Source organism: Terrapene carolina, unplaced genomic scaffold (assembly GCF_002925995.2).
Source record: "Terrapene carolina triunguis isolate 2854851 unplaced genomic scaffold, T_m_triunguis-2.0 Scaffold171, whole genome shotgun sequence".
NCBI classification, from domain to species: Eukaryota; Metazoa; Chordata; order Testudines; family Emydidae; genus Terrapene; species Terrapene triunguis.
This window is the reverse complement of record NW_020664522.1, coordinates 64,403-87,026: the sequence shown is the minus strand read 5'-3', so window position 1 is coordinate 87,026 and position 22,624 is coordinate 64,403. Positions and strand designations below refer to the sequence as shown.

The 22,624-nt window shown below is 48.8% G+C and overlaps 2 protein-coding genes across 3 annotated transcripts in view; both read right to left on the bottom strand.

Moving 5' to 3' along the window:
- CRACR2B (calcium release activated channel regulator 2B) overlaps nucleotides 1-8,117 on the bottom strand; it is an 88,614-nt gene extending 80,497 nt beyond the window's left edge. The window contains exon 1 of the mRNA XM_029912036.1: nucleotides 7,950-8,117. Within this exon, the coding sequence (XP_029767896.1) occupies nucleotides 7,950-8,117 (168 nt within the window). The remainder of the gene's footprint in view (nucleotides 1-7,949) is intronic.
- The window catches only part of PNPLA2 (patatin like phospholipase domain containing 2), a 57,579-nt gene continuing 42,709 nt past the window's right edge, over nucleotides 7,755-22,624 (bottom strand). Inside the window, exons 4-9 of one of the 2 annotated variants that reach the window (XM_024216470.2) lie at nucleotides 16,374-16,583; nucleotides 15,300-15,360; nucleotides 13,899-14,072; nucleotides 12,898-13,030; nucleotides 11,813-11,935; nucleotides 7,755-10,473 (exon numbers count right to left, since the gene is read on the bottom strand). In XM_024216470.2, the coding sequence (XP_024072238.1) occupies nucleotides 10,209-10,473; nucleotides 11,813-11,935; nucleotides 12,898-13,030; nucleotides 13,899-14,072; nucleotides 15,300-15,360; nucleotides 16,374-16,583 (966 nt within the window). In that variant the 3' untranslated portion in view covers nucleotides 7,755-10,208. Of the gene's footprint in view, nucleotides 10,474-11,767; nucleotides 11,936-12,897; nucleotides 13,031-13,898; nucleotides 14,073-15,299; nucleotides 15,361-16,373; nucleotides 16,584-22,624 lie in introns of both variants that reach the window. The other variant, XM_024216480.2, reaches the window with a different exon arrangement.

Below are 22,624 nucleotides of genomic sequence, written 5' to 3'. Positions count from 1 at the left end.
TCTTACTAATCTATTAGAATTCTTTGAAGGGGTCAACAAACATGTGGACAAGGGGGGATCCAGTGGACATAGTGTACTTAGATTTCCAGAAAGCCTTTGACAAGGTCCCTCACCAAAGGCTCTTATGTAAATTAAGCTGCCATGGGATAAAAGGGAAGGTCCTTTCATGGATTGAGAACTGGTTAAAAGACAGGGAACAAAGGGTAGGAATTAATGGTAAATTCTCAGAATGGAGAGGGGTAACTAGTGGTGTTCCCCAAGGGTCAGTCCTCGGACCGATCCTATTCAACTTATTCATAAATGATCTGGAGAAAGGGGTAAACAGTGAGGTGGCAAAGTTTGCAGATGATACTAAACTGCTAAAGATAGTTAAGTCCAAAGCAGACTGTGAAGAACTTCAAAAAGATCTCACAAAACTAAGTGATTGGGCAACAAAATGGCAAATGAAATTTAATGTGGATAAATGTAAAGTAATGCACATTGGAAAAAATAACCCCAACTATACATACAATATGATGGGGGCTAATTTAGCTACAACAAGTCAGGAAAAAGATCTTGGAGTCATCGTGGATAGTTCTCTGAAAATGTCCACGCAGTGTGCAGAGGCGGTCAAAAAAGCAAACAGGATGTTAGGAATCATTAAAAAGGGGATAGAGAATAAGACTGAGAATATATTATTGCCCTTATATAAATCGATGGTACGCCCTCATCTCGAATACTGCATACAGATGTGGTCTCCTCATCTCAAAAAAGATATACTGGCACTAGAAAAGGTTCAGAAAAGGGCAACTAAAATGATTAAGGGTTTGGAACGGGTCCCATATGAGGAGAGATTAAAGAGGCTAGGACTCTTCAGCTTGGAAAAGAGGAGACTAAGGGGGGATATGATAGAGGTATATAAAATCATGAGTGGTGTGGAGAAAGTGGATAAGGAAAAGTTATTTACTTATTCCCATAATACAAGAACTAGGGGTCATCAAATGAAATTAATAGGCAGCAGGTTTAAAACAAATAAAAGGAAGTTCTTCTTCACGCAGCGCACAGTCAACTTGTGGAACTCCTTACCTGAGGAGGTTGTGAAGGCTAGGACTATAACAGAGTTTAAAAGAGAACTGGATAAATTCATGGTGGTTAAGTCCATTAATGGCTATTAGCCAGGACGGGTAAGGAATGGTGTCCCTAGCCTCTGTCTGTCAGAGGGTGGAGATGGATGGCAGGAGAGAGATCACTTGATCATTGCCTGTTAGGTTCACTTCCTCTGGGGCACCTGGCATTGGCCACTGTCGGTAGACAGGATACTGGGCTAGATGGACCTTTGGTCTGACCCGGTACGGCCTTTCTTATGTTATGTTCTTAAAGCTCTCTTGATCTATTGGCATGGAAAAGGGATACAAATGTAACCCTTCTGCCCATCTAAGTTGGCAGCAACAAGGGCCGGGTTCTGTATCTAGGGGTTCCGTTTCAATAACACAATGCAAAACCGGCTCGAGCCCCCATCCAGTGACCTGGGACAATTACATACCACCCCCCTGGGTACCTCTAAGAGGCAATACTTCCCCTCTCGCAAGCACGGAGTCTGAGTGTAGCAGAAAATGTTTAATAACATGAGGTAAACGACATCAGCGTAAAATTGGAAAAACACCACAAACAGGATTCATAACACAAACCATGAGCAAAACCCACCCCAGCAAATTGGGCTGTGTCCTTTCCCTTTGGTTCTTGAATCCCGCAACCCAAAAATCACCCAGAGTCCCCAAAGTCCAACACCCCCAAAGTCTCTTGGGTCCAGCAACCACCCAAAGTCCCAAAAGTCCAACAACCCCCAAAGTCTCTGTCCCTGGTCAGTGCAGCCCCAGAGTAAAAGGGGGGGGGCACACAGGGTGTTAAGGGGCACCTTACGTGATCCGAGGCTGGCCAGCCGTCTGTTTCTCCGTGGGGGTTCCACCGCAGCCTTTACCATGAGCCAGTCCACTTTCCTGCCATCCCACGAACTGCTTCACTCTACAAGCTGCTCCGCTCCACTCCGCTCCGCTCACCAACCTGTGAGCTGTTCCAGCCGTCCCCGCAAACAGCTCCGCTCGCCGTTCCTTGGGCCACTCCAACCGGCCCCGCAAGGCTCCACGGCACTCGCTGCTCCTCCAGTCGTCCCCACAAATTGCTCCGCCAGCTGCTGAGCAATATAGCTTCAGGCTCCCCCACTAGTTAACACAGCACTCAGTGATCTCAGCTCTTAATAACATCAGCTCTTTTGTGATTTCAGCTCCCAGTGCTGGTGCACCATTGGCCCAAAGTGAATTCAGCTCAGCAGCCTGTAACTAGACTCCTAAGGGAATCAAAGTTAGCTCTGACATTCAACAATGGAGAGAGAAGGCGGTGCAATTGGTGTTTCAAACCCTCAGAGGGGGCCCATACCATCCGGTACAAATACCTGTCCCCATCCTCTCTCCATTCACTGGGTTTTGTAACCCATGCCCCTTGTCAAGCAAGTGCTACTTAGGTAATGGTGAAGGACTCACTCAGTCCTTCTGTCATACAACAGTTCCACTGGCCTTGATTCACAGAATCAGGGTAACAAAACTTTATTCTTCCTGCCCCAATAATAGAGAAACTGGGGATCCCACACCAGCCAAAGTAACCACTTTCAGTTGCTGTGTTTCATGCCAGGCGAGTGGGTGTGCCTATGCAAACAAGATCAGCCCCTGGAGTTCTTTTCCACACTCGCCATAATTCACCACCAGATGTCAGGGTAGAGCTCATCCTGACTCTGCTTACACATAGTACAAATAATTGTGGGTTGTAAGAAGGTATGAGTTGAGCATTTTACAGGATCAGAGCCTTAATTTGTATATAGGAAAAAAATTGTTCTGGAATGGATTTTTCTTACTCTGATTCAGCTCCGAGTGGATTCTATATGGCCAAATTAGACCCTTAGAGAATATGGGTTGTTGATGAAAGGTTACACATGCTCTGTCATATTGTACCTGTACATCTGTCATACACTATACATCCTATTTAGTAAGAATTATACATCTCTTTGCTAAGAGTCAGATTGTGATGCTTTTACTTACACTAAATAGTACATTCCTCCACAAGTAGCCCCACTGATTTGAGGCAGTGACCTAGACCAAGGGGATAGAGCTCTAGACTAGGACGCAGGAGAGGTGGTTTCTCTTCTGGGCTCTTATTGGCCTCCTGGGCAAGTACACCCCCCACCCCCATATCTCAATTTCCCCATCTGTAAAATGGGGATATGGATACTGACCTCCTTTGTAAAGGAATTTGAGATCTATAGCTGAAAAGAGCTAAGTGCTATTACTACTACTGGTGGTGTAACATACAGTCCAAGATAACTAAGGGCATTACAATCTGCCCCAAAAATTGCTTGGGATGATGCATCTCCTCATACCTTAACCTAGCCTAGAGTAAGAATTGGGCCCAAAATGTTGTAAGGATCCCTCCCACCTCACTTGTCCTGAAAATTACCTGAAATATTCAGACACATCCCTCTGTTTTACCTCTTTTTTCCTCTGTCTGAAGAATGTAGGAATGGCCAGCAGGGAAAATATCAGGAATAAAAGCAACAGCAACCTGAAGATGAAACAGTACACAGGCAAAGCATCATCTGTGCTCAGCTACATGGCAGTTCTCACAGCTCCCCCCCACTCCACTCACAACCTGCATCCAAGAATAAAAGGCATCTCAGGTGTCACAAAGACCTTATTGAATGACTATAAATTCTGTGCATGCCATGCACAGGACTTGGATATTGGGTTGTTCTAAAGAATCCAGCACTGTCATTAAAGGCAAAACGGTTATTCGATCTGCCAGTCCTGCACTATAGAATATAAAATATGGCCCCGATCGCCCCTCCCCCCCCGCCACTGCTGTATCTTGAACCTGCACATCCCTCTAACACATGAAGTGCACACAATTATTTTACTGTTGTCAGTATTGGCAAACTCAAGTGTTTGAAAATTAGGAGTCAGGCCACCACAAATGATGAGATATTTTAAAATAACCTCATTATTTTAACCCAGACAAGTTTTGGGCTTTTTTTTTTTTTTTTTTACTTAAAACAAAAAACAAACGAAACAAACAAACAAAAACTTGGAGCCTTTCGGACATACTCAGATCACATTTTCAAACTTTTTTCCACCACCAGAGTGCTAGAGCCTTTATTAGAATCTATATTAGATCTATATTAGATTCTGAAAGGTCAGAATCTAATATAATCAAATAACTCCAGGAGCTGGGTCTTTAAAAAGCTAAAACTCCAAATATCACAAGAATTGATATCACTTATTAAACCCTGGGGTGAAATCCTGGCCCCATTGAAGTCAATGGCAAAACACGCATTGACTTCAGTGAAGCCAAGATTTCACTCCTGGCATCTACCATTCAGTGGAAGGTGCAGCGCTGTTGTCTGTCCCCTCTGAAACCTCCCTCTTCTCCTTTGTTTGTAAGCAGGGGAAGTTGAAATGTAAAGGAGACTCTCAGCTTTCATTACAATTTTTTTCAACCCTTTGAAGAGCCTGGCAATTGGCACCAGTTAGCGGATTGCAGAGGTTGAACAGGAGCTGCATCTGGGCTCTCTCTCTGCAGCAGGAGCCAAAGGACCTCACAATCTCTCACACACTTTCTATGTCAAATGAGTTTGAGCTGTATCCCAAAGAACCATTTCACCAATCCCAAAACAACAGGAAGCAGCAGCCATTCTGGGGGGAGGCTGCCCCAGGTTCCCACACCCCCACTTATTCTTAGCAACTTGCCCCCCCCCCACCACCCCCACCACCACCACTCAGAGAGTTAGTAAAAGCTGGGAATAGAAACCAGGTCTCCTGAATCCCAGTCACATGTGCACGAGCCACTGGGCCACACTGCCTCCAATGCACTCAAGTAGGGTGACCAGCCAGCCAGTGTGAAAAATCAGGACGGGGATGGGGGGTAATAGGAGCCTATATAAGAAATAGACTAAAAAATCAGGACTGTCCCTATAAAATCGGAACATCTGGTCACCCTACACTCAAGAGGAGTGGCTCCCATTAGGCTGCCTAGAACTTGAACTGGGTGCAGCCCAAAGTTTTCAATGTATATCTTGGAGTGCATTTAAAATCTTTCATAAACTTTTAGTAGAAATGGGAAGAAAGCAAGCCATCACCCCAGCTGAGAATTTTTTGAAAGTTTTTATTAGAGGTATATTTTTGCCAAAATAAATAGTTACACTTTCCTCAGCAAAACACTAGAAAACAAGAACAGGAGGGTGAAAAAAGGCATCAAAATTTTAATGCTGAACGTTCAAGTGACTGAGTGCTACTTAATGACATTACTGTGTAAATAAATCAATTGCTTATGTTGTCACTGGTCTAATTGCTGCTCTGACTTCCTGCAGTACTCTACATACTCTGCACTAGCACACCTCATCAGCAGGAGAGCTCTCAGGAGGAGCTGGCATACAGAGTTCTCATCTATACACTGCAAGTGAAACAGAAAAGTTTTATTTCTAGACCTGTACTTGGCATCTGCGGTTCCCTGCACTTTGTGGAAGGCCTGAGTGTATCAGTTGCTAATGGATTAGAGATTTACTGTAGTGGAGCCCTGCACAGAGAGAGAGAGAGAGAGTGTGAGTGAGTGAGTGAGATTTCTCGTTTCCCTCCCTGATATGAAGCATGTTGAGAAACAACTCTCTGCAGCCGCATTCAGAAAGGCAGATTCCACAGGGAGAGTGGAAAGGGGGAGGTAGGGAGTGTGATGGGGAGCGCAACAAGGAAAGGAATGGCTGGCAACACGGTGTAAAGAAGGCACGTGGTGGAGTCCAGCACAATGCTGAACTGGCAGATGCATGTGACTGACCAAGCTAGTCCATTGTTTCCTTATCTCCTCCTAAATCAAATGAGAAAAATGTATTTATGCGCTCTGAATGGCGAGCTCATGGGACGCTTGCAAGCTCAACATAGCATTGACTAGAGAGGGACTGCGCAAGGCAGACAGCAGGAATCTTGTCCACACCCCCGTGAACACAAGAGCCCTTTCTCCCATGGGAAGTGGTGGAAGTCTCATCACTGAAGTCATAGAAAACCAGACAGAAGCAGGAAGACTCTTTATTGTAGTCTGGTAACAGCCCTGCATTGGCAGACGGATGACCTAGATGACTGGAGAGAGCTAAGTTTCTCTGGCCCCCTATGATCTTCCATAAGGGAGCAATCCCTAGGACCACTGAGTATCAGAGAAGAGTTGGGCATCCTCTCCCCTTTAACAGCCACTTGCAATAATATTAGCATTGAGGCAGACACTACACAAACGCAGCATATGGTACATTCATCGTGGCTTACAGAGCAGGTTCAGAAGACATGCAGTGTTGTGCATAACATAACATAATCTAGTCATTGGTTATATACACCAGTTCATTACGTGCCTCGTTACAAGCAGCAAGTGGTATTTACATAAGTATATTTATTTTCTTGTGCACGTGGGCTAAGGTGCTATATTAATAAGCTTGACATTACAGAAAGCAAAAAGGATCCTCAAAGACACACAACCTTGGTGTGAAAGTGGTGGAAGCTACGTGGCTCAGGACATTAGACAAAGCACTAGCAATCTGCTGTAGGGAAGTACCCTGCATGGGGATCCCAGGTGATTGGCTCAATGTAATAAGGGTTCTCTCTCATTTCTTAAAGCCACATGCTGACTAGGACCAGCAGCACCACATTCAAGGGCTTTGAACTACTGAGTGATGCACATTAAAGTTGGTTTCTCTCAAGCCAAGTTTTCAAAGTGTCCTCTTGTGTTGGGCACTTCAGATTTTGGGCTGATCAATGTTTGTCTAACCAAAGAATGAGTTACAGCTGGCAAGGAATGTTAGAGATAACAAGAAGGGGCTCTTCAAATATGTCAGACATAAAAGAAAGATCAGGGATGGTGTGGGTCCACTGTTCACTGGAGAAGGTGAGCTGGTATCAGAAGAGGATAGTTAGGCAGAGCTGCTCCTACTTTGCTTCAGTCTTCTCACAAAAAATAATGTGACCGGACGACTAGCCAAGTTACCATAGACGATAAAGGGGAAGGGATGCAGATCGGGATAAGTAAAGAACACGACAGAGATCTTCTGATCAATTTGAATTAATTCAAATCAATGGGGCCTGATGCTATTCACCTGAGGGTACTGAAGGAATTAGCTGAAGAAATCTCAGAGCCAGTGGCAATAATATTTACAAACTCATGGATGACAGGAGAGGTCCTGGAAGACTGGAGAAGGGCTAATGTAGTGCCCATCTTTAAAAGGGGGAAAAAGGAGGAGCTGGGGAACTATAGACCAGTCAGCTTGACTTCAATACCTGGGAAGCTACTAGAGCAATGTATAAAACATTCAATTTGCAAATACCTGGTGGATGAAGGGGTAATAACTCGCAGCCAGCGTGGATATACCATGAACAAATCATGCCAAACCAGCTTGATTTCCTTCTCTGACAGGGTAACTGGTTTTAGGGGGAATGCGATGGACATAATATACCTGGACTTCAACAAGGCTTTTGACACAGTCCCATGTGACATTCCGATAGGTAAGCCAGAGAAATGTGGGCTCAGTGGAATTATTATAAGTGGATACATAATTGGTTAAACAAGTGCAAAGAGTAATGATTAATGGAACGATATAGGGCACAACACACGGGGGGATTGCCCACACTTTGGAGGATAGAGCTAAAATTCAGAGGGATTTTGATAAATTGGAGAACTGGGCTATGGACAGCAAAATGAAATTAAACAAAGACAAATGTAAGGTGCTATGCTTAGGGAAGAAAAAACAAATGCACAAATACAGAATGGGGGAAAACTGTCTAGACTGGACTATTGCAGAGACAAATACCAGGCCCATTTCATCAACTGAGCAGGCACTTGCGCTATGCAGGTAGTGTCACTTGAAGGTTGGCAAGAGGACACTCTCTAAATCACACAAGCTTGTTTCCAGACCAGTGTCTTGTGGGAACAGACAGGTCCACCACCACCAGGGACGCTCCACCCTCAGAGTCCTGCTTGCAGATGGCAATCACAAAATGAACGCTGTGGTTACCCGGTGAGCTCCTGGCTGATTTCTGCCAGAAGGTCTCTATGGTGCACGTCATTATAGGCATTATAGCAATGCTCCTTTTGGTAGAGGCAGATACTCCCACCCACACCAAGCGTATCACACAGGCCATGGCTGCTAGCAAGCAGCATGCAACCTCATCTTCAGGAAGAGAGACACCTTTTCTCATCAGGTCCAGGACACGGGTGCTCTCCTGGACTTTCTAGCTGTTAGTTATTTATCACATGCCAATCACCAGAGTTTCTGGGTGCATCTCCTTTTCTTTACAAAGTGGCATTTGAGAACCTTGTACGAGTCACTATTCTATGTATACAGTATATAGCTGAACTTTAGGCACCCCACGTCCCTACCCCCAAAAGAGGACACATGCAATTGCTTTGGCCTATTGCAGATTGTTTGTGCTAGCAGAGGTAGAAAGAAGCCCCACACAGCCAGAGGCATTGCAAGGAGAGGAACCTTGAAGATGGTTGTGTGTCACAGACACAGTCACAGTGTTAGGATTTTGGCTTTTTCAGTACATACAATCCCCACTGGAAGCCATCTCTCCCCGCCCACTGAGAAGTGAGTCAAGCAACAGGTGGGACTAGACACCCATCCTCTCACGGAGAATGTGCCAAAGAAACAGCTTTGCCAGAAGCATATGTGCAATGGAATGCTACTGGGTTACCTTGGGACACTGCATATTTCAAGGCAGCACCCTTCCAAACACTGGGCAGAGTTCAGCTCTGGTATAACCCCACTGACTCATCTTTTAAGTGACAAAATAAAGATACAGCGGCCTGCACACGGATTTGGCACTTCTTGCTTCACCTCTCCGACTTCCTGGTTCCTCTTGCTCACACTATGCTGTCACCTTCAGGGCAGCACCACCTTCGGTCAGAAGGGGGGGCACACAGCTCCCGCTTGGATTGCTGCCACAGCGGCATCTCTGGGACCGGCAATCTGCATCATCCAACGTCAGCTCCTTCACTAAGGTCCAAACTCACCACAAGCATACACAGGTGCAACGTCACTGGCTACGACGGAATTCCGTCCGTTTGCGCCAGCGGGGAATTTGGTTTCAGGGTTCTCCGGCTCCATGATCCCGTGGAGCTGGAACCCATTCCCCCTCCAGATGACCACCTCCTGGGCACCTGCTGCGACATTCCACCACAAGCCACTTGGACACAACATGCACTGTGCAGTCTTCACCTTCAGCCTTCCTACAAGCCCTTCGCATTCCTTCCCCAACGGCAGCCATCGGGCCAATCCAGGGAAGGAAGGCTGAGATTTTGCAAAGCCACCTAAGGCTAGTTCAATTAAAATGAATGGGAATCAGGCACCTAAATCCTGAAAAATCTCAGCTGAACATCTCATGTCTCCTCCCGACCCCCAAAAAAATTCCCAGGCAGTTTTATCAGTACAGATCTCAGGCCTCTGCAGCCCAATGGAGACAAAGATCCCTAAAGGAGAGAGGCAAGAGAGACCAAGAAGAGATGAAGGAAGCTTAGAGCAACAACTGTGGGTATGCAGTTCTCTCCTGTAACTCTGCAGTCCCAATGCCAATGAAATCTACATTAACAGCAGCAGGGTCAGAGCTGGCTTTGAGTGAGGACAGAGGTCAAAATTTGGCTCCAGTGAAGGAGAGTTGAGAGGCAGGTTTGGGCCCATACGATAGCTGCTTTGGCACTATGGGCTGCTTTACCTTTTGGTAGCACAAACAGTGAAGAGCCACAGGGTGCTGGATTGTTTAAAACAAAAAAACAAACAAAGCCACAAATGTGTAGATCTAAAACCGGAGACAATTAAAACAAGCTCCAGAGCACGAGCTACATCCTGATCTAGGCTACATCCTCCAGGTATGTCTCCTGGAGGAGCCCATTGGAACCGTTACAGCACAGCCAGGGACTGCCACCTCCCCCACGCTGGGTGCTGATACACAGCTCTAAGTGGTCCTCATTAGCAAACGTGTTGACTTTAACACTGTGCCCCTCCCCTAGTCAGGCAAATAGCAATTGGCTACACTGGATGCCACTGCTTTGTTCATGAGGAAGCTCCCATCACAGGCTTGCAAGAATCAAAGGTGGCAGGTTGCTGAGATGCAGGTCTGACCCCACCCGCCCTCCTCCTCCTGGCTGCGGCGGGGGGCTCAGAAGAGTGGCAGACTCTCTTGCACATGGTCTGCCGGCGAGTGTCTCATCTGCAGCCCCTCCGGCGGGAAGACGGAGGCCTGCACGTCCACGTTGATGCAGAACAATCCCAGCATGAGCTGGCGCTGATATTCCTCCCACTTCGTCTTAACGTCCATCAGGGAGAGGTTGCTTCGCATCCACTGAGGCAGTGCCTCGCTGTAGGTAGAGGCCAAGGGGACTGGTAGGCTCTGGGTCCTTCGGAGCTCAAAATGGTAGTAAAGCCTGAAAGGCAATGAACATGGGTTACAACTTAAATACATGGGGGTAGGGACACTCAGACAGCACAGTACAGTGGCCAGGGCACTGGACAGAGAGTTGGGAGACCTAAGTTCTATTCCCGGTTATGGCACCAACCTGCTTGTGTGACTTTGAGCAAATCACTTCACCTCTGTACTCATCCATTTCTGCTCCCACCCTTTGTCTATCTTGCATATTTAGACTTTAAACTCTTCTGGGTAGGGGCTGACTCTTACTAGGTGTACGTACAGCATTGAGCACAATGAAATCCTGATCTCCTTCGGGACCTCTAGGCTTTTCCATACCACAAGGAATATTATTTAGATAAAGTATTATATTCTCACCTCAACCTCAGCCCACGTACTGGCCCATGCGGGGCACTGGCCAGCCATAATTCAGACAAGCAATGCTGGAGCTCTCCTCAAGTATCTCAACACTAGAGCTGGTTGGGAATTTTTTGGCAAAACCGTTTTCCGTTGGAAAGTCCAGATTTGTCAAAACGGAAACTTTCCATGGGAGTCAGTTTCGATTAAACTTTTGTTGGGACGGTTTCCTAAGTCCAGGATAGAATTTCTGGATAAAACCAGAGACAGAGAAAGAGCTATATCCCAGAATAACCAACAGCTTTGTGTTTTGGGCACTCCGCTGGGAGACCCACGTTCAAGTCACTGCTCTGCCTGATTCAGAGCCAAGACTTGAACCTCGGTTTCCCACATCCAAGATGAGCATCCTCCTCACCAGACTGTTATGGGAGGTGGTCGGGGGGTGTCTCTCTCACAGTCACACGCACCTCGGTTTTGTCTCAATGCAGAATGGGCATTTTTTTTGAAATCTCCACAGTTTTCATGGGACGAGAAACCGGTTTCCCACCCAGCTGTACTCCATTCTGACCTGGAATACCCTGGCTACCCTAGTACTGCCCCATGCTACTCCAGGCATAGGCCTCTAAGCAGAAACGGACACTTGAGTTGAATTATCTTCAGAGGAAGCTTTGAGGCTCCAGAGTCCTCAAGCTGGCGACTGCCACGCAAATGGGCATACCTGCGTCTTCTATGAAATGGAGCTGGGTGGACAAGTGAGTACGGCTTTTATACCATGCCCATTGCTATGGTACCTGAGCGTTTCAATACAGTATCATCCTGGGAGGGAGGAGGGAACTTTACCCCAGGACTAAGCAACCCAACAGACAAGGTCTCTTGATTTGCTCCAAGTCGATTCAGTAAGTGTGACACAGCAGAAGGTGAAATGGGTGTCCCCCACTCCCACAGGCCGTACCCACCCCTAGATGGCTGCAGAGGGAGGGCTGGGAGGAAAGCAGAAGAACCTGGCTGAGAGATGGCTTCCCAGTTTCTTCTTGGCTTCCCTCATGAGATAGGTGCATAGATTACTCGTCTGTTCCTTCATCCACCTAATGTCCTCGGGGACATCGGGCAGCCATTCCAGCAACCTGAACAGGAGAGGAGGGACAGAAAGAGAACAATTAGCCGAGAGGCCACTTCTTCAGACATGAGAGCTGGAAAACATCTTGCAGACCCTCTAGTCCTAGCCCAGCAGGGCCAATTTCCAAAGCTTCATATCAAATGACTTGAATGATGGCGCTTCCACCACTTCATTGATGAAGCACACCCTAGTTTTGCCTGGAGCAGCAAGATATACATGGATTTCACCCCTGAGTCATGACAGTCGGCAGCTCCTATATGTTGCCATCTCATGCAACTTTAGTTCATGAACTCCATGGAGGAGGTAACTAAGAGATGAAAGGCCACTTCACATTCAATATTCTATTCCCTATTCAATCCCTGAATTCCCTACACTTTTAAGCCTTCTTAAAGGTTTGGAAAGTGGTTTTCCTCTGCCTCTATTGCCTTCTTCCAGCCAGAAACACTGTTTTCATACTGTGGGTCAGTGCTTTACACCAATACCAACCACTGAGACTTGTTGCTCTCCCCTTCCCCCTAGGGTGGCAAAATGGGGTCAAAATTCAAATCCAAAATTATCCTCCTCTCCCTCCCTTCCCCAATCAGACCACAATGGCATGTTAAACCTTCTAGGACTCATCCCACCCCCACATGAACAATCAGGAGGGATGGGACTATGCGAACGCCACCCCTCTCTACCCTAGTTTCGCTCTTGTATCCTTCCACTCCCATATTAGCTGCTCTAGGGAAGTTTACTACAACTCTCAGAGCAAGTTTCCAAAGACAACCAGCTCCCTTCAACCTAGTGAGTCAGACGGGCTGTGGCTGAAGTCCCAACACAGAGGCCGATAGGAACTGAAGTCGTCTCTGTCCTGGGCAGCTGTTGTACACAGGAGGGCTGGATTAGATCCTAGCCCTGCCCTATATCCACGCCCGACCGGCCACATCGCATGTTACGCAGTGCTACCAAGCAAACGGGTGGGAGGTTTACCTGACAGTGAAGGAGACAGCTGATTCCACAGGCAGCGTGTAGGGGATCATCATGGCAGAGGCCAAGCGCACAGGCAACAAGTTGGTGATGCCAACTAATAGGCCCCTTCTCTCAGTGCAAGCTTCCAAAAGGGCTGAGGACAGAACAACACGGGTCAGACCAGCCACCTGGCAAATGCAGCGTGATTGTCCACCACCCCCTCCCCAGTGCTACATGAGCTTCAAAAATTACCCCACCTCAGGGAAAGTCTCACTCAGAGCATGTGCCGTTCCAAACGAGGAGACAAAGAGTTCAAGCATTTGGCTTCACCTGGCTCATGAGGAGCAAAATCCAGAAACCCCCTTCCCTCCCTCCAACAAAGGGGAGGCGAGTTCCCGCTCCAGCTCACTTAGGCCACATCTATACTACAGGGACTCTCCTGGCAGAGCTAAGTAGCGTAGAAGCAACCTACAGTGACAGAAAGGGTTTTTCCCGCAGGGTAGGAACGCCACATCCCTGAGCGACAGTAGGTAGGTCAATGGGAGCATTATTCCATCAGCCTAGCTGTGTCTACACTGGGAGTTAGGCTGACGCAGCCACGGTGCTGGAGGGTGTGGAGTTTTCACAACCCAAAGTGCTATAGCTGTGTCAACCTAAAATTTTAGTGTAGACCAGGCCATAGTCTCTATGGTGCCCCAGAAGAAGGTGTACAAGCATAACCCATTAGGCAGGATGTGTTGCACATGACCTCCCACCCCCCCTCCCCGATGCCCAGTCTATACAGAATGCGAGTCTTGTATGGCTCTCAACTACAGACCCTGGCTTTTTAGCTCAAGGTGTAGAGGTTCCAGGTTTTAGCTGAGAAGGGCTCCGGTTCAATACGCGATACATTAGCTAACATGGCGGTCAACAAGCAACATTCACATCCCAACAGGCCAATGAGCTATGCTGGTCAGCTTAGAGAGGAGAGAGTTTTTCACTGGAGCAGCTAGAAGTCTGGACTGTCCCCCTAGGGACCGTACCTTGGTTCAGTCTGGGTGGCAGGTGTTCAAAGATGTGATCTTCGACAGCAGCCAGGGCAGCGTTCTCCCTCAGCTGGTCTTCAGCTCCCATCTCCTCCTCCTCTGGGTCCCTCTCCCCTGAAGAGTTCTCAACGGCAAGGAGAGGGCGCGAGGGCCGTGGGCGGTGAAGGAGACCTGGGGAAGGAAGGTGAGTGGTGGGACTGTGGCAATTTAGCCAGTTGTTTTGCTTGCCGATTGGTTGAAGTGCTAGGTTTCACCTCATCTGATACCAAGAGGGGGTGGATTAACATTACAGCCATGAAATAGGCCTTCTATCTCCAACCGCGGGGAGCCATTTTGGCTACCTGTGTTATGATGCATAGCAAGGTATATTAGATACCTGCTCACCTAGGGTGCGACATGAAGCTGGAGTGCCTCTCTCAGCCAGATAAGCTAACGCCTCCCAGTACACTCTGGAAATACCGTAGGTTATTGCTCTCAACTTTATTGCTATATACTTGAACCATAGGCAGAATCCAAACCCATACAGGTGCATCAGACCCATGCTTAATCCAAACCTCTCCGATTTACTATATGGCACAGATCCAGCCCACCCTGCAAGACTATACCTACTTGTAACTTCACCATTGGCAGACCCTGCCTACATGAAGGTCATTTGCATCAGTGTAACCACACTTCACTGGTGCAGGCCTCCCATACTGATGCACTGTGCTGGCAGAAAGCACAGCTTCCCCCCAGAGCTAGGGTGACCAGATGTCCCGATTTTATAGGGACAGTCCCGATTTTGGGGGCTTTTTCTTATATAGGTACCTATTACCCGCCATCCCCTGTCCCGATTTTTCACACTTTCTGTCTGGTCACCCTACCCAGAGCAGCGTCATCCAGTAACATAACAGAGACACTGCCTTTGTTTCCTTAACGTCCACGGGGGGGGGGGGGGGGGGAGAGAGGGGGGGGGCTAAGCATACAGGACAAAATGAATGAGTAAGCTTGATCTGCTACAGGCTGGCCACAAGGTGGCACCACAGGCACATGCAGCGTGCCATGAAAACAGTGTTAACACAGGATGCCAGTAAAGTTGGAGCAGAAGCGTCTCACTGCATCAAGGCAGAAGATACTAGAGCTCTGTTCCCTGAAGTGCTGAGACACACTTTCGTTTATTTCATTGCTTACAGGCTTTGAAGTGTCAGAGGTCAAATTCACACCTGGTGTAACCCCGACTTCATTGCAGTTACACTAGGAATCAATTTGGCCTTGAGTTTTCCTGCATATCCCTCCCCAGCACCAACAACTTACAGTTAAACCCCATGGCCCAGAACAGAAGGGGTTAACCAAGTCAGACAGTGTCCCTTTAACATAAACAAAATGCAGTCACTGCAAGGAGGTAGCTTGGTGCCTTACCACTCTTCTTCAGGAAGTGCAGCGCATCCCGGTAGCCCTGCTTGCACATGTCCCGGAGCACCTGCACAGAGACACAGAGTGGGTCACTGGGGAGTTGGAGCGCAAGGTTGTTTGGTCAGGTGGAGTGTGGTGCAGATCTCAGCCGTGGGCTGGGATTTCTAGAGGAAATCCAAGAATTCTATCCCCATCCTGCCCCACCTGATCAGGAGGTTCATTGCTTATCCTTCCCCTTCCCACAAACTCATCCCTGCCAACCTCTTCATCTGCTCCCCACCCTGGCACTTGAGCAGCAAAGGAGGGAGGGAAGGGTCAGAAACAGTCTTGGGGGCAAGGGGACACCATGTGAAAGGAGGCACCACCTGTATGGCCATTTGCACCTCAAGAGCCAGCTCTCTCTGACCCAAGGTCACAGTGGGCATGTCACATCGATACATAGCCCTAAAAGTATCTCTTGGCCTCCCTGGTAAGCTGCTCTGATTGGTAGGTAAGTTGTGGAATCCTTCACCAACAGAAGCCAGGATGGTCCACTGGATATCTGCCCTTATAAAGCCCTTCAGAGAACGGGAGTGGTGGGCAGCGCATGTGAATCAGAGAGAGAGACAGAGAGAGAGAGAGAGAGAGAGAGAGCGCGAGAGCGCTCACTGTCCAAGCTATCCATGGCGCGAGTACCAAACAAGCACACTCAAAAATGACAGTGCCTAGCACCTGGTTGACGGGCAGTCACTCTGAGTCACCAATGGCAAGATGATGCTTATGCCTGAAGGTTCCAGACTGGCTTTTAAAATGCAGGGGCGGATTGGTCCTGGGTGCATGTGCGTCCTTCTTCAGAAGTGGTACCCATTTCTTGCATGGTGCCAATTAAATCAAAAGCCACCCGCAGGAGGATATTTTCAGGGTTTCCACCAGCGCCTGGATTCAGGATTTCCCAGGGGGAAGGACACCAGTGTAGCTTGTTTAAATGGTGATGGGATGGACTCTGGGGGCTTAAATGTCAATGTAAACATAGGATCCAGAGCTCCACCCACCAAACCGTGGTGCACAGTCAGCATTCTGCTGCCCCAACAGGGCGCTCACCTGAGGCTCTGGGGGGAACAAGGCTTTCGAGAGGCGGTAGAGGTTGCGAAGGTTGAACTGGATGCTGGTGTTGGTGACTCTCAGCTCGTGAATGTTTGTGGAGCTGTCCCGGGGGCAGATGTCACTCTCGCCTGAGAACGGAGACACCGTGATGGTGTTCTTCAGCTCGTATTGCGGCAAGTTGTCCGAAATCCCTCCATCAACGTACCTCTGGAGGGAAGGAGACAAAAGATGGATAGGGTTTTTTCCCCCGCACCTCTCCCTCCATAAGCCAGTTTCTATCAACGCTCTGCATCCCTATTACACACACTCACAAGCCAGGAGAGTACTACAAACAGAGTTTTCACTAACGGTGGCTGGACTGACAGCCATGACTTCCCATCTAGGGAGTTCGTGATTCTTTCTAACTGGCTTTTTCTGTGCCTGTTCACCTGAGAGAATTTTTAGTCACACAGGAATGTTTGTGGAGACAGGAAAAAGGTCACCCCTTGTGAATACGGATTCAAAAGTATTTGCACCAGAAACCACAATCAGTGCTCTTTGGGGGCTTGGGAGCCATCCAATCAAGGAGCAGAAATGATATGGTGACACTCAGGTGACCAATCACAGTGCAGGTGGCACTAACCTAAGCTACATTCACCATGACTAGTTTGCAAGGAAGTCTGTACTTTGAGCATTCCTATAAACCACGCATTTTAAAACAAATGAGTTAGTAAATACAGAAGCCTGCTGGTGGATAATTGGGAGATAAAAAAAATTAAAGCATAGACTCTTTGCTGCCAATTTGTCTGCTTAGCGGTAAAAGTCACATACGTGCCCATTTTAAACACTTTTAAAGGAACCCATCGGCTGGCTAGGTTTAGCTTTGGCATAGGAGTGGAATAGGAGGGTTCTCTGGTTTTGCGCACAATAACCATGTTCTTTTAATAGCAACGGTTACTGCTAATTATCCTTGGTGGAGAGACAGCTTTGGCATGTTCAGATCTAGCTAACTGGGTCAATTCAAAGCGTCCTTTAGCTTTTGCACAACCAGACTGAACAAGACGACTCCCATAATGGGCCTTTGTGATGGTCCAGAAAGCAGTATCCAGATGCTAAAGGGATGTGTTACTGGCTAGGCTGACAGAGCAGTGAGACAGAAGAGACTCCTGCAGAGCAAGAGGCAGGAACCTGTAATCTTTCAGATAAGGCTCCCATTGACTTGCAGAGAACTGCAGGGTCAGCCCCAATGTAAGAGACCCTTCTGTCTGGGCAGGTGACTAACAAAAAGGAATGCCTGGATGACAGATAGCTGGCTAGACCAAGCAAGACTAAGGAGATGCTGGTAGGAAGAGGGAAATGCCCATGCACATAGCTCCATTGAGCAGCCCATTAAAAGGACTGCAAGGCTGAAAGCAGACTAGCATAATAACAAGAAACCGGCAAGACCTTTTGGAAGTCAGCCCAGCCCCATAACAGGACACTCGAGTTCTGGCTCCCTTTTCAGCCAGGCCCATAACAAGGGTGGATCTTTCGCTGTGCAATGCCGGGAAGGGTTGGATGTTGGGGAGAGGAGAGGGGAGGCAGGAAAAAATGTTTTACATTTTGTTCTCTCTAGCTGGAAGGGAGACAAGTGGCTTATCTCTGCACAGCTCCCGTCAGTCCCCCGCTGTCACTGTTATTAACGTCCTTATGTAACAGGCCAGAAAAAATTCCTTCTCCACAGATGGCCTTTCACCTACTTCCACTGGGGAACACACAGCACATGCTGAACTTCTCCAGCAGGCTCCCAGGGCCCTGGCGAACAAGTTCACCTGCATGGTTCCTACTCCTGCCTGGACTGAGTGCTTTTGCCCACCAGGTGATCTCATGGATCGGGACTCTGGGCTGCACAGCATACTCCTCTGAGATAGCCCAGGGTGTTGCTTTTCCCCAGTTTTTTTATTGTTAGGTTTGCAGGGCAATTCTGAGTCAAAGGGCCTAAAAGTAAGAGTTCAAGGAGGGGCTAGATTCCCCAACGGTTTTTACAAGCAATGCATGCAATGGCTCCTACGGCAACGCAATTAGCGAATGGGCTGGGTGGTGTTTACTGAGTGGAAGCTGGCATCTCGACACACCAGATATGTGGAACTCGGTGACCATGCAGGACTCAGCAAGAGCAAGATGGGAGAGAGATAAAAGAGGGAACAGACAAAACTCAGGGGGGAAAACACAGCATGGAATAGCAATAAATGACCCCTGCACAGGGCGCTGCCTGGGCATTAGTGAACCCAGCCTCTACAAGTCGCTAGGGAGGGCCCTGCGACTCCACCTGGTATTTCACAAACAGTCCTCCTCTATCCCCAGCCTGAAGCCGGCTGCAGTTGTTGGGTACCATTCCCTATCCTGGCAGCAGCTCATTTGAAGGGTCACCCTGTACAGCCAGAGATGGAGAGACATGCTAACCCCACAATTTCAGGGGGAGGAGAAGGGAAGGCAGAAGGAGAGTAGATAGAGACGTCTGCTTTACAATATGAGAGGTTGTTGAATGTTTGACTACCTTGGGTCAGGGACTATCTTTTTGTTCTGTGTTTGTACAGTGCCTAGTACCATAGGGTTCTGGGTCATGACAGTAGTATACTAAGAGTTTAGACCAGTTGTTCTCAACCAGGGGTACGCATACCCCTAGGGGTAACACAGAGGTCTTCAAGGAGTACATCACCTCATCTACAGATTTGCCTAGTTTTACAACAGGCTGCATAAAAAGCACTAGCTAAGTCAGTACAAACTAAAATGTCATATGACTTGTTTATACTGCTCTATATACAATCACTGAAATGTAAGTACAATATTAATATTCCAATTGATTTATTTTATAATTCTGTGGTAAAAATGAGAGTCAGCAATCGTTCAGTAATAGTGTGCTGTGACACTTTTGTATTTTGTGTCTGATTTTGAAATAAAGTAGTTTTAAGTGAGGTGAAACGTGGGGGTAAGCAAGACAAACCAGACTCCTGAAAGAGGTACAGTAGTCTGGAAAGGTTGAGAGCCACTGTTGTAGACCATGGCACAGCCAGTGGTTTTGTAGCCAGGGTGAAGAAGCAGATGCTTTCCTGCAGGTGGCAGTATAAAGTAACAGCTCCAAAAAAGGGTGTTTTACTGCTGCAAAGGTGATGGTGCAGTGGGACTCTCATCAAAAGGAACCTATATGCGGGCCTACGCACCCTGCCATCTGGTTGACTGCTACTGACTGTTCCTAGTTCAGGCTCAGCTGCAGAGGCACCTTTGCCCCGGTGCCCATCTCTAGCTAAAACTACTCCTGTGCAAACCCAGCCTTGCTCTACACAGCCTATTATAATCTAGGCCAGGGGTCGGCAACCTTTCAGAAGTGGTGTGCCGAGCCTTCATTTATTCACTTTAATTTAAGGTTTTGCGTGCCAGTAATACATTTTAACGTTTTTTAGAAGGTCTCTCTCTACAAGTCTATATATTATATAACTAAACTATTGTCTTATGTAAAGTAAACAAGGTTTTCAAAATGTTTAAGAAGTGTCATTTAAAATTAAATTAAAATGCTGATCTTACGCCGCCGTCCCGCTCAGCCCACTGCCGGCCTGGGGTTTCATTCACCTAGGCCGACAGCGGGCTGAGCGGGGCCTGCGGCCGGGACCCCAGACCGGCAGTGGGTTGAGCGGCCCGCTCAGCCCGCTGCTGGTCTGGGGTTCCGTCTGCCGGCTCCTGCAAGCCAGGGTCCCGGCTGCTGGCCCCGCTCAGCCCGCTGCCGGTCTGGGGTCCCAGCCCTGCCCACATAGAGTGAGTACCTACCTTCTCCCTGGTTTTAGCCCATTCTCTTCCTCTCTCTCTGCACTGAGCTGAGAGTGGGAGTGCACTGAACACAGGGCTGAGGGTGAAGGAGCAGACTGGGGGTTGGGGTGTAGGGTCTGGCCAGGAGCTAGAATGAGGGAGGGGGCTCAGGGGTGGGGCAGGAGGTTTGGGTGTGGAGCACTTACCTGGGCAGCTCCCATTTGGTGTGAGGGGTGCAGGTGGGAATGTGTGTGTGTGGGGGGGGTGCAGGAGCTTCCGTTTGGTGCTCAGGGTGGGGGTGGGGATGTGGGGGGCGCAAGAGTCAGGGCAGAGGGCTGAGGGCATGTGAGGGGGGTGCAGGAGTCAAGGCATGAAATGTGGGGGAGCTGGGTATGAGTGGGGAGTGCCGGAGTCACGGCTGGGGTCGTGGGGGGTTCAGGAGTCAGGGCAGAGGGCTGGGAGCATCCCCATGACTCCAGCCCACACCCCCAGCCCCCTGCCCTGAGCGGCTCATGGCAGGGGGCTGGCGAGGATATGCCCTGATTTCATCCTCCTTCCCCAAGGCCCCGTCCCTTCTCCGGAGTAGCGAGCACGCTGTGGCTGCGGTTCCGGCTCTGCTTCTCCCCCTCCCTCTCCAGGGCAATCAGCTGTTCGGCCACAGGCAGGGAGAGGAGGAGGGGCAGGAACCCAGCACGCTGGGGGAGGAGGGAGCGTAGCTGCCGGTGGAGGCTGCCCTGCAGCAGCAGCCGGCAGGACCAAGCTTCTGCCCCCTGCCCCCGCAGGAGAGAGCAGGGGGCAGAGAAGAGCAGGCTGGGCCGGGCAGGATTTTTAATGGCACGCTGCTGCCTGCCGGGGTCCCTGCCACCGGCCCCACCCAGCCCGCTGCCGGCCTGGGTTCGGCAGCGGGCTGAGCGGGGCTGGCAGCCGGTACCCTGACAGGCAGCAGCGTGCCATTAAAAATCGGCTTGTGTGCCGTCTTTGGCACGCGTGCCATAGGTTGCCGACCCCTGATCTAGGCTCTGAGACCTTGAGTGATCCCCTCTCCACCCAGCAGTTACAGCCCTGCTAGGCAGGTTAGCTCTCAGTCCTTAGGAGCAGCCACGATTGGGGCAGGGCCAGGTGTCTCAGTCAAGGGTCCTCTTTTGTGGAGGAGGATCTATCTCTGGCTCCCCTCCAAGGCATGTTACAAGCTACATTTATTTCAGCTGCCCAGGAGTTAGTTCTGGGCCCCTTTTCCGTCTCCTCTCCCCAGCACCTGCTGCCTCAGCTGATCTCATAGCGGGAGCCTACTGGCCCTGCCCTTGTTTGTGTAGCACACAGATACAGCGCACACCCGGAGAAGACTGGGCTGGTTGCTTCTTTCCATTTTCATTGCTGGGAATTGGAACTGTCATGCCCTTCACTTGGCTCCTGCTGAAATGGAGCCATCAAACAAGGGCACAGCAAGGGGCTGTGTTCAAACTCCCTCACTCCCCCTCCCTCCCCACCGCCCCAATAAAGGGAGACCCATGGAATTCCTTTGGATGTACACAAGGAAAGCAACAGGCCCAGCCCAGCAGGGTGAGGAATGTTTAGTGGCTGGTGGAAGGACCGGCTCTAGGTTTTTTGCCGCCCCAAGCAAAAAAAATTTTGGCTGCCCCCCACCCCAGCCCTGGGCTCCCCCCCGCTCCTTGCTGCCCCAGCCCTGGGCTCTCCCCCCCCCCAACCTGCACCCTCCTGCTGTCCCAGCCCTGGGTCACTGGTAACTTGCTCCCAGGGCGGGTCATTCAGCAGGAATTTTGGATGTGCATATGGTTACAGAACTGCAGTAAAGTGGAACAATTTTCAGCTTGTGTGATTGGAGGATATCTGGATGCATATTACAAGACTGTCCTACATAAATGAGGAAAAGTTGAGGTGCCTTTATTATTCTTTTGCTCCACTCTTTGTTTCTATAGGGAATTTGCCAATGCAATCACTGTCTTCCTTTTAAACAAATAAAACTTAAAAAAAAAAAAAAAAAAGCAATGGCTGTTGAAAATAGCAATTCTAGTCCTAAAAATCACTAGGAAGCATTGCTTGCTCAATTTTATCCTACTTTTTCTTCAGCAAGTTACAGTGGATCAGTATATTTGATTTGGGGGAAATGAAGTAACAGCTGCCCAAATTGAGCTTCAGCACTCCTGAATTTTGAGGGTGTTCAAATCTGGAAGGCAGGTGCTAGATTCCCTTTCTGAATATTAGCTATATCTGGAAAGGAAAAGTCAATTTCTGCTTCCATGGCTCAGAAGTGGAAATCCTCTTAAGTGCCTGGTACTGTATCTAAAGCTGCCCAGGTCCTCTAGCAGAGCCTCCCCTCCCTTACTTTTCATTTTAAATTCTAGTGGGATCCACATACCTCCCTTGCTAGGCTTCAGATAGAGAGGGGCACTGTCCCTTTAGTCCACCCAATTCCTTCTTTGGGGGCTGCAAGGTGAGGTCACACCAGTATCCCTAATCCAGTCTGGGGA